A 14307-nucleotide genomic window follows, 5' to 3' on the forward strand; every position below is an offset into this window, starting at 1 on the left:
ATACCACCAACATAAAAAATAAAAAATAAATAGATAATAAATAGGTAATGATATTATTACCATTAATGAAAATAAATACCACACACAAAATTTGTGTGGTATGGATTTTATTAAGGATATTAACGTAATTATCTATTTATTTTCTATTTTTTCTGTTGGTGGTATTGAAGTGAGAAAGAAACTGTATTTATTTTAGTCGTCCCTTCACATTACCCATCAAGGAGCTAATCGAAGAGACTAAGAATATTTTGATATTGGCAAAATGACTATGTGTGACTATATATGTCCTGTTGACAAATTTTAAAAAGTGAAGCATAATTTGTCCTGTTGACAAATTTTAAAAAGTGAAGCATAATTTCTTCGTTAGACCGTTTGTTTTATAAATCATTTTTTTTTTAAATATGGGACTAAAATCAACTCTTGTCAGTCAAATCAGATTAATTTACAAAATTGACCCTTTATGGTGCATCAAATTTGTACCGGGAGTGCACTTGGCAGACTCTAGAAAACTAAACATAACTTTTTCCTCAAAACTTCTTTTTGTAAAACTTTTTTTGAGTTGTGTGTCACAAAAATTAAAATCAATGTCAATCAAAGCAGTTTAAATTCGAAATTTTCCTTCTGCTGCATCTATTTAGTGCAGACAGTGGCACCTTCTCTGGCAACCGCTTTCGGTTTCCTGTCACCGACGTCACAAGGGTTCGAGAGGAGAGAGATATTTAAATCGAGAAAAAAAAAACTAACATTTACCTTGCAATTGTCAAGACGAGTTTGAACATCCAAGGAACCGTCGCCCACGCCGAACGGCAGTAGTAGCAGCGAGCGGGTGAGTAGATGGTTGTGGATGGAAGAGAAAAGAATGGAAGACAGGGGAGCATACGAGATAGAAACGGTTGTTGGTGAAAATGTGTGGATGGGTTAGGGTTTGTAATGAAATTGTAAAATAGGGATATAACCATTTCAAGGGGGTCTCACTAATTAAACTTGAGATGTGGATGTGAGCAAAAGTCTTTAAAGTCAGTTGGGTCTAGCTCATAATATTTATCAATGTAGCGGGTATTGCATATCACCCCATAAAACAAATCACAAAAAATATAAGAAAACGAGGGCCAGAGACTCTAAACAAATTCAAAAAAACCGGATGGACTTTTACCAATACAAAATAATTTTGATTGAGGTTAAGCTAATTTGCCTATAAAAGAATATTCATCTCTAATATTTGAGTTTTTATCAAAGATAGTTTATCTCTGGTTAACCTTTTTAAGATGGGGTTTTGTGAGGACGTCTTTGACCAACAACCTTTATTGATCTAGGTTTAGATGTTTTATGTATTTTGCCAATAAGACCATTTTTTAATGGGGTTATTTTACATACCCCCTAGCCACCAAATAAACTAGGGATAAACCCAAGCCCAAATCATCATTTGACATACCCTCTGGGGAAGCGAAAGTACTATACTACCCTTATGCAATTTTCGGCCAAACTGCATTAAGCATTTATGGTCCTGCATTTGTCATTTTCGCTGATTTATTTATTATTATTTTCCTTTTTTTTTTATTTTTTATTTTTTATAAATCTGTTTAACAAATATATATATATATATATATATATATATATATATATATATATATATATATATATATTTTATTTTTAAATTAAAAAAAAATATTTTTTTTTTTTTTTTTTTTTTAGTTTTTATTTTATTTTCAAAACAATATGTTTACAGTACTGAAAATAACTACATGTAACTATAGTACCTATAGTAATTCATAGTTATGTTCGTTTTTTCCCCATATTTTTAGTCGATCAATTGTATACACACAGGAATACTGACTTATACAAAATAAATTCATAAAACCCCAACAAAAATTTACAAATTTAAATATTTTTATTATAAATCACATGAGAACCAATAAAATACAAATCGAAAATACATAAATATACGCATATGTAACTACATGTTACTATAGTAATGTATAGTAATGTATACAGTCTGTTGAACAGATCTGATATAACTTAAAAAACAAAAAAATGACACCTTCAAGGAAATGATTAATGGCCTTCATTAAGCTGCAATTGCAAAATCAAAACAAAAAGAAATTACTTTAGTGCAAATCAACAAATTTGAAGAAAAACATCAAAACACTCAAAAATCACCAAACATTAAGAGATCGAGAGATAGAGAGAGAGATTATTGCTGGGAAATGCTACAGGTTTTAAATCAAACAGACAGTGACTCCTCACCCCCCTCGCCTCCTACCAAAACCCTAGACGCCGCTAATAACCACCAATGGTTCCGCGCGGCCACAAATGCAAAAAATATAGAAATAAATCTGAAAACATAAGAATAAACGAAATTACCATCAAAATATAGATCCCGACGAGAGGAATCCAACGGTAGGTGACCCGTCAAATTTCGACGGGTGGAACACAAAATAAAACTCCGGCAAGACCAGCGTTCTCGAATGAAAAAAAATTGCAGAAACAGATCAGCGTTCGAAACTGAATGAATTCACCACCAAAAGAAAGAGCTCGACGAGAGGAATCCAACGGTAGTTAAACCATCGAATTCCGACCACCGGAGAGAGAGTTATGGCTCCGGGAAGCAATTTCGCCGGTGGGAGGTTTGTGGAGGCGGGATTTTGAATTTGGGAGAGAAGAAGAGAGAGACCGTGAGTGGCTAGGGTTTAAAACTGATTTTAGAAGGATATTATAGGAACTACAGGGTAGCCCAGGGGGGTATGTCAAAATATTTTCGAAATGAGGGGGGTTTCCCCTAGAGTGTAATCCACTTGGTAGTTAGTTATATGTAATTTGGAAATGAGGGGGGTCTACAAAATAATCCCTTTTTTAATATGTATTATAAAGAAATGCAAACTTAATATTTATAGCAAAATCACCCTCAACCCTCTAAACCTAGTTTCAACTGTGACAATAATTTAACTTCAATTTCATCAATTTTGAAAAGAAAATTCTGATTTTCACTTTTTTTTTTTCGATTTCTTTTTACCATGATAAGGTATTTTAGTTCTTTACACACCTTTAAACTTTGTCTAAACTTTTTTGTAAAAAATATTTAGTTATTTACACACCTTTAGACTTTGTCTAAACTTTTTTGTAAAAGATATTTAGGGATGAATTTAGATTGGAATAAGTTGTACACGGTGGACTTATTTAAATAGCCCCTTTTAAGATTAGTCAATATATTTTTGTTAAACGTTAAGCTAATAAACCTCGACTCATTCACTCCTTCAAGATATTACCACACATGTAGCAAAGAACTTATAGTAATAACTTTTAATATATTTATTTATTTATAAAAAAAATAATGGGAACTGATGATGTAAGAAATAAATCACCTGGAGTGTTGAAGTTGGGAGAGCAAAGTAGGTCACGTGCTCACGAGTTAGATAGTCCTGAAAACTCTAATTTACTCAAGGATCCTGCGAACAAATAACACGTAATCTAAGCCGGGAGTTGATCCGGCGGAAACCCCTCCGACGCTCAAGTCAGACGTGCGTATAATTAATAATAGCCGAGAGAATTTTCGTAGAGGGAGTGATTGAATAAAAATGCGTACCTTCATTAAATGAATTTAAGTTCTATTTATACTTTATTGATTGTGTCGAGAAAATTTATCGGGCCCAACCTTATTTGGGTTTGATTGGGTCTTGATTGGGCCTCTGTAGAAATAACTATTAAGTTGGGCATGTGGTCCAGTAAATGTGGGCTATTGGGCTGGGCCAATAGGCATATCAGGAACGAAACAAAAAAATCGCCAAGAATGATGTCAAAACGAATTGTTCGGATCACCATAAAAGCCGTGAATCTCCAATTCGTATTTGCATCATCATCATACACATACATCAATGTGATATTTTGAAAAGCTTTGCAAAATTACTGTGATTCTTTCAATCAAAGAAGGCCCAGACCTCTCGACGAACCAATTGCATCCATTGATACTCTATGCAACCCTAATTTATTCTTTAATAACTGAAAATTCCTCCAGATAACATGGGTTTCAATAGGAAAACGAGTAGGGGATTATTGTCTCGGATGAGATCGCCAAGATTACAAACAGTCCAAGAACTCCTTAGCTCTCGACAATTCCATAATACGCCATTCATAGCGACTAACGGAACTACCCCTGAACCGCCGTCGCCGGACTAAGAAAACTCGCCACTTCAGGTCTGGGACAAATCCTAGCGGTGCAATCGCCACAATAAAGCAACTAGAAAAACTTGTGCTGAAGGTGTCAATGAAAGGTTTGTTGGAAAATGATGAATTACAATCAAAGGACTTCCCAAACTCATAAGTGTTTCACATGTTGATGGGCTTAGTGCAAATTTTATTAGCATAAGTCAATTATGAGAAAAAAATTTATTAGCATAAGTCAATTACATGTTAAATTTGAAAAAAAAATTCTTGTTATGTGTTTTATAACTCTAAGCCTTGTATTTTAGCAGCCATAAGATCCATAACAATTGTTATCAAATTGGTGGCAATCAAGTGTGTAAAAGCACACGCTTGAGTGAAATCGAATTATGGCATCAAAAGTTAGGCCATGTAGATTTCATGAATTTACAGAGGCTGATCAAATATGAAGTTGCAAAAGGGGTTCCAAAAGTGGACAGTAAGAACACATTTGGTTGTGATTGGTGCCAACAAGGTAAACAGACGTGTAACATGTTACGACACTTTGGCACACACCAATATTTTGTACTTCTGCACATGATTATTATGGGTCCGATTGATTTTATGAGCCTTGGTGGTAATATGTACATTTTATTTTTGTTGATGATTTTTCACAATTTGCAAGAAAAATCTTATATTTTTGATGTTTTTAATAAGTTTGAAAAGCATTTGAGCAAGTGAAATGGGGTCAATTTTAGTCGAATAAGAACTAACCATGGAGAAGAATTTTAAAATTCTTCATTTAATTCATTTTGTGCTAAAAATTGTATTTTTTATGAACTTCGAACGCATAATGAGGTTGCAGAAAGAAAGAATGTGATTTTTTTAGAAATGGCTCGTGTTATGTTAAGTGCCAAAATTATTTCTAAAATCTTTAGGCCTGAAACTTTAAACACGGCTCGTCATATTTCTAATTGTGTTTATTCGAGAACATGTTGTACAATGACACCATATGAGATATTCAACGGTAAGCAACATAATCTCAAATATTTTCATGTATTTGGATGTGTGTGTGTTACATCCAAAAGGATAGATGTTTGTTTCTTTGATATTCTGTGAATAGTCATGCTTATAGAGTGTAAAATATTTGTACTATGAGTATTGAAGAAACTGTAAATGTTATTTTTTATGACATTTCTGATCTTACAATCTAAATCTGGGAAGACGAGATAAAGAAAATAATGGATCAATCAATAGAAAGCTATTTCCCTCAATCAACACAAAACGATGGAGAAGATGTTGCAACATCTGAAGGCACACTTGATTCTGGAAATCCAGAAGATATTGAACTTGATCAAACTTTTGAGACAAAGGTAATTAAAAATGATACTCATCCTCTAATAAGACAAGTTCCATGCATAATACAAAAGGATCATTCAATTTCTCAAGTCATAAATGATTTACCTGACAGTATACACGATTCTATGCACACTCTATTAATAGAAGCATTCTAGCCTTTTCCTTTTGTAGAGAAATGATTGCCTCGTCTAAGCACCGGCATTTCTTCATGTACCTATTCATCCCCACTAAAAAGTTCGTATTTGTTTTATGTACTCATTTTAAGGTTCTTTTGCCTTTTATGGTTTTGCACGATCGTCTACACGTAGGGGTGCACGTTGAAACGAAAATTTCAATTTCCGCCTATTCCGATCCGAAAAGTTCCGATTTTGGAACTACTTTTTTCATTCCAACTTCCGAAATTTCGATTTTTGAAATTATTTCAATTGTTTTGGATTGGAATTGGAATTATATGAAATACATTTGAAATTTTTGATTTCCGGTCCGATTTAATTTCCGAAAAAATCCGATTTTTTCCCAAAAAATATAACCATAAATAATATATATTTTTGATGATGCTAAAATATAGCTCACCGGAGTAGTATAGAAAACGAGCTGGGAGAGCAAAGCTGATCAGTAGCTAATCAAATCGATGATCCTGAAGTCCCTACAAAATGAGCACACTTGAACTAAGCCGGGGGTTGATCCGGCGGAAACCCCTCTGACGCCCAAGTCAGATGTACGGATCGTAGAGATAGTAGAGAGAATAAACTTGAAGTTGATTATGAATAATTAGAACCTACCTCAATAAATGAGTAAAACACCTATTTATATATCGGTAATCGGGTTGGGCTTGCTTTATTGGGCCCAAGCCTTATCTCGAAGGCATTTGAGCTTTCGTGTATTGGGCTTAATTAGTAGATAGACTAGAGGGCCCATTGGGCCGGCCTATTTAGGTATATCATTAAGCCCCCAACTCTCGATTCGAGACGGGGTCTTGTGTAGAGAGATCCGGGTCGTGTCGAGAGTTAATTGCGTTGTTTCCGTTGTCGGTGAACTAATTTCTTAATTAAATAAAGTATAGTTGTATTTATTTGGCAGCGCGGTATATATTTAAGGGTTTTAAATAATATACCAGGGCCAAATAAATAGACTCTGTGTACGGTGGAAAGAAATAAACTTCCTCTCTTGCGTGATAAATATGGTTATATACTTTTAATTCTAAGTCTTCTTCTGTGCTATTCTTCTCTTCAAAAAATTTTTTTTTTTGGGTAGAGTAGAAATATTTGTTTCTTGATTTTTTGTGTGGAGAAAATTTTGTCATGTCGAATCCAGGTAATTCGAAATCTTTTCGAATTAAACTTCGCGATCCGGTTGAAGGGGTCGAGAAAACTTTTGGTTCCGTGGGCATGGAACGCGAGAAGGTGGTACGATCGGGTGGAGAAATCGGACTTGCGGTAGGTGGGGCTCTAAATTCTGTGCAAGTGGGTGGGGTAGGTGGTTCAGATGAGGATGCCGGCTCGAGCCGCGTTTTCAGCCGATCAAAAACGTGTGAGGGCGCGCGCTTCGAGGTCAGAGAGAAGTCGAGCCGAGCTGTGGAAGGGGAAGCCGGGTCGGTGGCTGAGGAGAGGAGGGTTGGGGCACGTGGTCCAACGGGAGGAGGCCACGTGCGCGCCTCGGGTAGGGGAGTGATGAGCAGCCGCCCACGTGGGCCAGCTGTTGGTAGGGGCGCGTCGGATGTGCGGGGACGCGCGCGCGGGATTGGGCCGTGTCCCGACGCGCGCGTGGTGGCAGATGGAGCAGGCGGTGATGACGCGCGCGCGCTGCCCAATGTGGGCGCGCGTACGCGCGCGTCGCTGGGGGGTTTTGGGGCGCGTGAGCGCGCTTGTGTGGCTGGGGAAGAGCCACGTGGGCTTGCTGTACTGGGGGACGCGCGCGCGCGTGAATCAGCCCCTTTTGGGGTGACGCGCGCGCGTGAGAGCGCGTTTGAGGGCGGTTTCGGGCTCGGTTCGCGCGAAATTGATGGGCAAATTTCCGAAGGTGCTGATACGCGTGATGTTTTAAATGGGGGAAGTTTTGGTCGGCGAGAAATCATTGAATTGTGGTGTGACGATGTAGAAGTGCATAACAATATTACTATTCGCTCTACCGTTGATGAAACATATTCTAGTAGACGTCGTTGTGGGCTTCGAGTCGTGGATTTTGGGAGCGATAGTGATGATTCGAATGAAGCTCCTTTGGCGAGTGATCAAGCGGTGCCAAGTAGTGAAGTTGAGGTGACGGATGAAGAGGTTGAGGAAGATGATTTTCCGCCAGACGATGTTGAGGTCGACACGAGGAGGCAAAAGAAAAATAAGCCAATTAATTTGGACTTAGTTAATTTTGATAGAGTATTGACGGAAGAGCATTTGCATTCTATCCGTCGTTTATCTGGAGCGCCGAGTAATGTTGAGTTGTTGTTGCCTCGGAAGGGCGACCGTTTGTATTCGCCGCCCGATGGGTTTCATACGGTATTTTTGGGGTACTTGACATGTACATCTCAGATTACACCGCATCCCACCTTGTTGAAGGTTTGCGAGGAATTCAAGATCGGGTATAGTCAGCTAACGCCCACTGCTGTTCTGATGTTCCAAGCGTTTCACTTTAGGGTGGTTCGAGTAGGTCTGCCTGTGTCTGTGAGTTTGTTTAAGGCGTTATTTACGTTGCATCGGCCCAATAAGATGCCTTTCTTTTGCTTTCATCCTCGCGTTCATTTCCAATTTGTGAAGAGTGTGAAGCTATCTTTGGGAAAATGGAAGACCTATTTTTTTTACGTGAGGGCTCCCACTTTTGACGTTCCCGTAGTTTGGAATCCTACGTGTGAGAGTTTCGCGATTACTGCAAATATGGCGAAGAGGATTGAGGAATCTGGGTTGTGTGATGTGGAATTTGATCCGAGGAGTTTGATACCGACGGTGAAGGGTCAGCATCGTATATCCTTTTGTTGCCTTGACTTGTGTTTTTATATTTTATTTTATTGTATTTTTTTTTTTTTTTTGTAGTTGTTTGGTATTGTATATCCCATGTTTCTTATGTGCTTGTTATCTCTTGTAGATGGTGGTATCACCTTTGCGGCACTTCGAGCTAAGGCGAATGGATCGTCGAAGAAGAAGTCGAAGAAGGTTCCCTCTGTGTTGGGAGGTTCTTCAAATGGTTTGACTCGTGAGGATGTCCCTGTGAAAAGTCCTCGAGTAGTCGCAGATGATCGTAGCAGTGCTGGTGAAGTGGAAGGGCGTCCACCGACGAGGGATCGTGGCAAGGGAAAGATGGTGGATACCGAGTATGTGGATGTGCCTAAGCGTCCACGGGTTGAACCAGAAGAGACCTATGCTTTCCATGGTGGAGGAGGGAAACAATTGTTTACCTATGGTGTGAATCGCGATGGTAAGGAGTCGTATTGGGATGTGTCGGATCGTGATCTACCTATGTTGAGTACCGAGGGATTCGTTCGGGAGTATGATCGTGCTCGGATGTCTGGTAAGGGTCCTTGTCATATGTTGGAGTTAGCTGGTGGGGACATATGTCGGGTGAGTCCTTGTTTATTTAAAACTGGATGTATTCACTTAGCTCTATTGCCCATTTTGCTAATCGTCCGGACGTTTCGGGACTCCTTAGTATTTGCTTCAGTGGATAATTGGTGAGAACCACCACTTGATGTGACTGAAAGTAAGGTCGAAGCTTCCGGGCTGCGTTGATGAGGGCAAGAGCGAGCTTCTCCATATTGGTATAGCGTTGCTCGGCTCCTTGAAGAGCGCGACTTATGTAGTATATGGGTTGATGACCTTTTCCTCCATCTCGGATGAGGACCGCGCTGATGGCATCAGCCGAGGTAGCTAAGTACAGCATGAGGGTGTCTCCCGGCTGAGGTTTTGTGAGCAAGGGTGGTGATGCGAGATATGATTTCAGCTCAGTGAAGGCCTTTTGACATGCCTCATCCCACTCAAACTTTTTTCCTCCCCTTAAAATCTTGAAAAAGGGGAGCGCCTTGTCTGCTGATCTTGAAATAAATCTGTTCAAGGATGCCAAACATCCGTTGAGTTGTTGAACTTTCTTGATCGATGTTGGCGGAGCCATGGAGGTGATTGCTTCGATTTTCGCGGGATTAGCTTCGATTCCTCGCTGCGAAATCATAGAACCCAAAAATTTGCCTCCCCGAACTCCGAATGAACATTTGAGGGGGTTGAGCTTCATCTTATATTTTCGCAGGGTGGCGAAACACTGATCTAGATCAGTTAGGTGGTCCGAGACCTTGACACTTTTGACGAGCATGTTGTCGATGTACACCTCCATATTTTTACCGATCTGATCTGCGAACATTTTGTTTACTAGACGCTGGTAGGTGGCTCCTGCGTTTTTTAATCCGAACGGCATGACTCTATAGCAGTAGATGCCTTGGTCTGTGATGAAGCTAGCCTTCTCTTGATCTTCTGGTGCGAGCAAGATTTGGTTATACCCTTGATAAGCGTCAAGGAAGCTGAGGAGCTCGCATCCCGAGGTCGAATCGATGAGTTGATCGATTCTAGGTAGAGGAAAAGGGTCCTTAGGACAAGCTTTGTTGAGGTCGGTGAAGTCTACACATAGTCTCCACTTGCCACCCGGCTTGGGAACGAGTACTACGTTCGACAGCCATTCAGGATACTGAACCGGTCGTATGTGGCCCGCTTCAAGGAGTTTTGCCACTTCTGCTTTGATATGCTTGTTGCGTTCGGGACCAAATGTTCGCTTCCTTTGTTTGACTGGTTTCAATCTCTTGTCGACGTTGAGCCGATGTAGGGCTACCTGAGGGGGAATGCCCGTCAAATCTCGGGCTGTCCACGCGAACACATCTCCATTATGTCGCAGGAAGTTGATTAGCTGCTGCTCCGTGGTTGGATCTAAATCAGATCCTATTCGTATGAGCTTAGAAGTATCTCCGGGAGTGAGCTCTATGAGCTTAAGCTCTTCGACGGCTGCTAACTTGATGCTGTCGTCTGGTACACTGATGAAGATTTCTTTATTATCCTCAATGATTGCGTTGACCCACTTCCGCTTGTCGGATTTTTGGGTGTCATCTCCCCTCCCGGGTGGTTTGGGCTTTTTAGAAGGTTCTCGTAGGGCCCTTGCATAACATTCTCGGGCGAGACGTCTATCTCCAAGTACTTCCCCCATTCCATAGGGAGTAGGGAACTTCCACTTCTGATGATAGGAGGAGGGCACCGACCTGAATGTGTGGATGGCTGGCCTCCCCAAAATGATGTTGTAGGGTGATGGCCTGTCGACGACGAGGAACTTGATTAGTTTCGTAATTCGACAGGGGTCTTCCCCTAAAGAAACAGGCAGCTCTACTTCTCCCATGGATAAGATGCCTTCTCCTGTGAATCCTTTCAGGGGTGTGGAGACGGGATTAAATCGGGCATTATCTATGCCCAACTGCTTAAAAGCGTGGAGATAAATGATGTCAGCTGAGCTCCCACCATCCACTAATATCTTCTTGACCAAGAAGTTGGCCACCGTTGTTGTTACTACCAACGCATCGACATGATCTTCATCTGGACCTTCAAGGTCGGAGGAGTTGAAGACTATGCTATGATCAGGTCTTCGTATTTGATATATGCGTGTGGATGGAGAAGCATGTTCTTGATTCATGCGCGCTGATCGAGCGAGGGTGCATCTTGCATTTTGTGAATCGCCCCCCGCCGGTCCTCCGGAGATAAAGGAGATGATTCCCCGGGTAGGCTGGTTATCATTGTTATCTAGGTCACGTCGATGACCCCCATCTTTTCGTCTTTGTTGTTGATCTCGATTGTTGTCTCGGCGTGGAGGATCATCACGGCGTTTATTTCGCGGCTTATCGATGTATTCGCCTAAATGGCCTTGTTTGATCAGCCTCTCGATCGCCATTTTGAGTTGTGCACATTCCTCCGTAGTATGCCCTTTGTCCTTGTGGAATCGACAATAACGATCCGACTTTTCTCGCTTTGCGTTTGGCTGCATAGGACGTGGAGGCTCTGCTAAACCTTTCTGTTCTATCACGTGAAGGATTTCCGTGAGGCGAGTGTTTAGCGGGGTGAACCTATTGTAGGAGGAAGAGGGTTGGCCTGGAGGTGGAAATGGTGGACGTCGGTCATCACGTCTCCTATGGTCCTGACGGTCATCTTCCCTTTTCCTTTTAGGAGGAGCATGGGTAGAGGCTTCCTCTATCCGGACGTACTTTTCGGCTCGATTTAACAATTCCTCTAGGTTGCCTGGGGGTCTTCCGGCAATAGATTCCTTGAATCTACCCGGTTTCAAATTCTGCTGCATAATCCCGGAGAGCATGTCTTGCCCCACACTGGGGACTTCATGGACGGCTTCTACGAAGCGCTTAATGTAGTTGCGGAGCGTTTCGTTATCTCTCTGTACTACTGAGAAAAGATGAGCTGGGGTCTTGGCATATTGTTTGTTGATGGCGAATTGGTTGGTGAACCGGGTTGACAGTCGAGCGAAGGTGTCAATCGACCCTATGGGTAGGGAGTTGAACCAGTTCATCGCTCTCTTGGAGAGAGTGGTACGGAACATTTTGCACATAGCAGCATCCGTCGGGCCATATAAATCCGCCATGGCACAGAATTTCTCTATATGTTCCTGTGGGTCGGTGGTCCCTTCAAATTGAGGTAACCCCGAGATCTTCACTCCTTGAGGTAATACCTCGTTGAGAATGTCTATGGTGAAAGGACTGCGTCTTGTTGGGAGAGGCATTCTTTCACCCATTTGATTATTTGGTTGGAGGAAAAGATTTTGGCGAGACATTCTGCTGTTTACCTCGCCTTCTCCCTCATTAAAGAGAGGGACTCTCTGTGGTGACGCATTCCCCCTTGGGGGTGAGCGCTGACGCTGCTGTCTGGGCTGTGCCCCTCGGTGGTTGGTAGATAACTGCACTCGGGATCGTGGATCCGAGGTAGAGGAGGAGACACTTATTTGATTCGGTATTGGCTGTGGGGCCACGGGTGGCGCTACAGGTGGAGCTGGCGCTGGTATCGCATTGGGAGCGTTTGCTCCCATCGTGGCGATATATTGAGTTACGGCCTCCGTGGCGGCGCGAGTAGAAGCTTCCGCTATCATACGTTGGAGCGCGTCCTCGGTTATTTGAACCGTTCGAGGAGCAGGGAGTGGTGGATCGGCGAGTGGTGGGTCCCGAGGGGGGATCACCTGAACCTCGCGAGGTGGATCTGCAGCACGTGGAGGAGCTGGCTCCGCGGCACGTGGAGGAAGTGGCTCCGCGGCGCGTGGAGGAGGTGGTATGCCAGATCCTCCACGGACGGGAAGGTTATTAGCCGTGTCATTTTCTCTCCGAGCTGACGCCTCAGGAGGATCTTGTTGGCTACGTGATCTGGTTTGCATCGTTCCCACAGACGGCGCCAAAATGATGATGCTAAAATATAGCTCACCGGAGTAGTATAGAAAACGAGCTGGGAGAGCAAAGCTGATCAGTAGCTAATCAAATCGATGATCCTGAGGTCCCTACAAAATGAGCACACTTGAACTAAGCCGGGGGTTGATCCGGCGGAAACCCCTCCGACGCCCAAGTCAGAGGTACGGATCGTAGAGATAGTAGAGAGAATAAACTTGAAGTTGATTATGAATAATTAGAACCTACCTCAATAAATGAGTAAAACACCTATTTATATATCGGTAATCGGGTTGGGCTTGCTTTATTGGGCCCAAGCCTTATCTCGAAGGCATTTGAGCTTTCGTGTATTGGGCTTAATTAGTAGATAGACTAGAGGGCCCATTGGGCCGGCCCATTTAGGTATATCAATTATATAATACTTCTTTTTTCGAAAAAATACACCTATAAGTTTTGTTTTAGGCTTTTGAGATAATGAATTATTGTTAGAAGTTTTATTGGATATTATGTTGTGTTTATTTTTATTTATTTATTTTTAATTGAAATTTAGTAATTATTAGTTTTACTTTTATCGACCTGGATGTTCTTATTTTTGGAAAATTATGAACATTTTTGAAAATTTTCGCTAAGTTTTGAAATTTAAAACTTATGTGATTTCCGAAATTTCCGGGTTTTTGGAATTAGAATGAATTTTTAGATTCCAAAAGTTTTGGAAATTGAGTTGGAAATAATTTTGTACTTCCGAATTTTTTTTGAAATTTTCCGTCAAGGCTAATTCCCATCCGATTCATCCGACTTTCACCCCTATCTACACATGTACGCATTGATAATTCCTCTTGAACATGATTTTAAATATATGCACGACCTATTTAGATAAATACGTACAAGTAATTTTTTTGCTATTACTTTTATACACGAATCAATTATTTTCAATAATCTTTAATTCTGACTTTATTTATTTTATTTACTTGGCATATTTTAATCTGGTTTTTTTTTTTTTTTTTTTTTTTTTTTTTTTTTTTTTTTTTAATAATTATCTCAATATTTTAATACTATTGTTCGTTTTAATATTTCTTCATATCAATTCATCATTTAGTCAAAAATAAACATTTAATATAATCTACAATTCAACCATTTTATCACAATATAAGTTGAGTGGTGCTATTTCCACCTCCAAAGTATCTCAATTCACCACAAAAATTATACTAAATATCATAAATACTCCTCGAATTTCTAATCCTTACATTCGCTTTATCCTCATGTGTTCTAAGTTATTTCTATTTTAATCTTTTTGCAATGAAATATTTATTACAAGATACTTAAACTTCCATATCAGATGGCCTGCATATTATGTAATTTTTTTATTTTTTGAGGAAACAAAATTATAGTAAGCCAAACTGGCCAATTCTGGAGAAAGTCAATACCTTCCA

At 40.6% G+C, this 14307-nt stretch overlaps 1 protein-coding gene across 1 annotated transcript; it reads right to left on the reverse strand.

Moving 5' to 3' along the window:
• Positions 1-9054: 9054 nt before the first annotated feature.
• On the reverse strand, positions 9055-12531 carry LOC148766911 (uncharacterized). Its single transcript, XM_088825858.1, has 2 exons — positions 11262-12531; positions 9055-11045 (listed from the first exon to the last, which is right to left on the reverse strand). The coding sequence occupies exons 1-2, from the start codon at positions 12529-12531 to the stop codon at positions 9055-9057; spliced, it is 3261 nt and encodes a 1086-aa protein (XP_088681984.1).
• Between the last annotated feature and the right edge of the window lie 1776 nt (positions 12532-14307).

The sequence above is a fragment of the Erythranthe guttata genome, chromosome 11, assembly GCF_056151865.1.
Source record: "Erythranthe guttata isolate IM_541 chromosome 11, IM_541, whole genome shotgun sequence".
Lineage (NCBI taxonomy): Eukaryota > Viridiplantae > Streptophyta > Magnoliopsida > Lamiales > Phrymaceae > Erythranthe > Erythranthe guttata.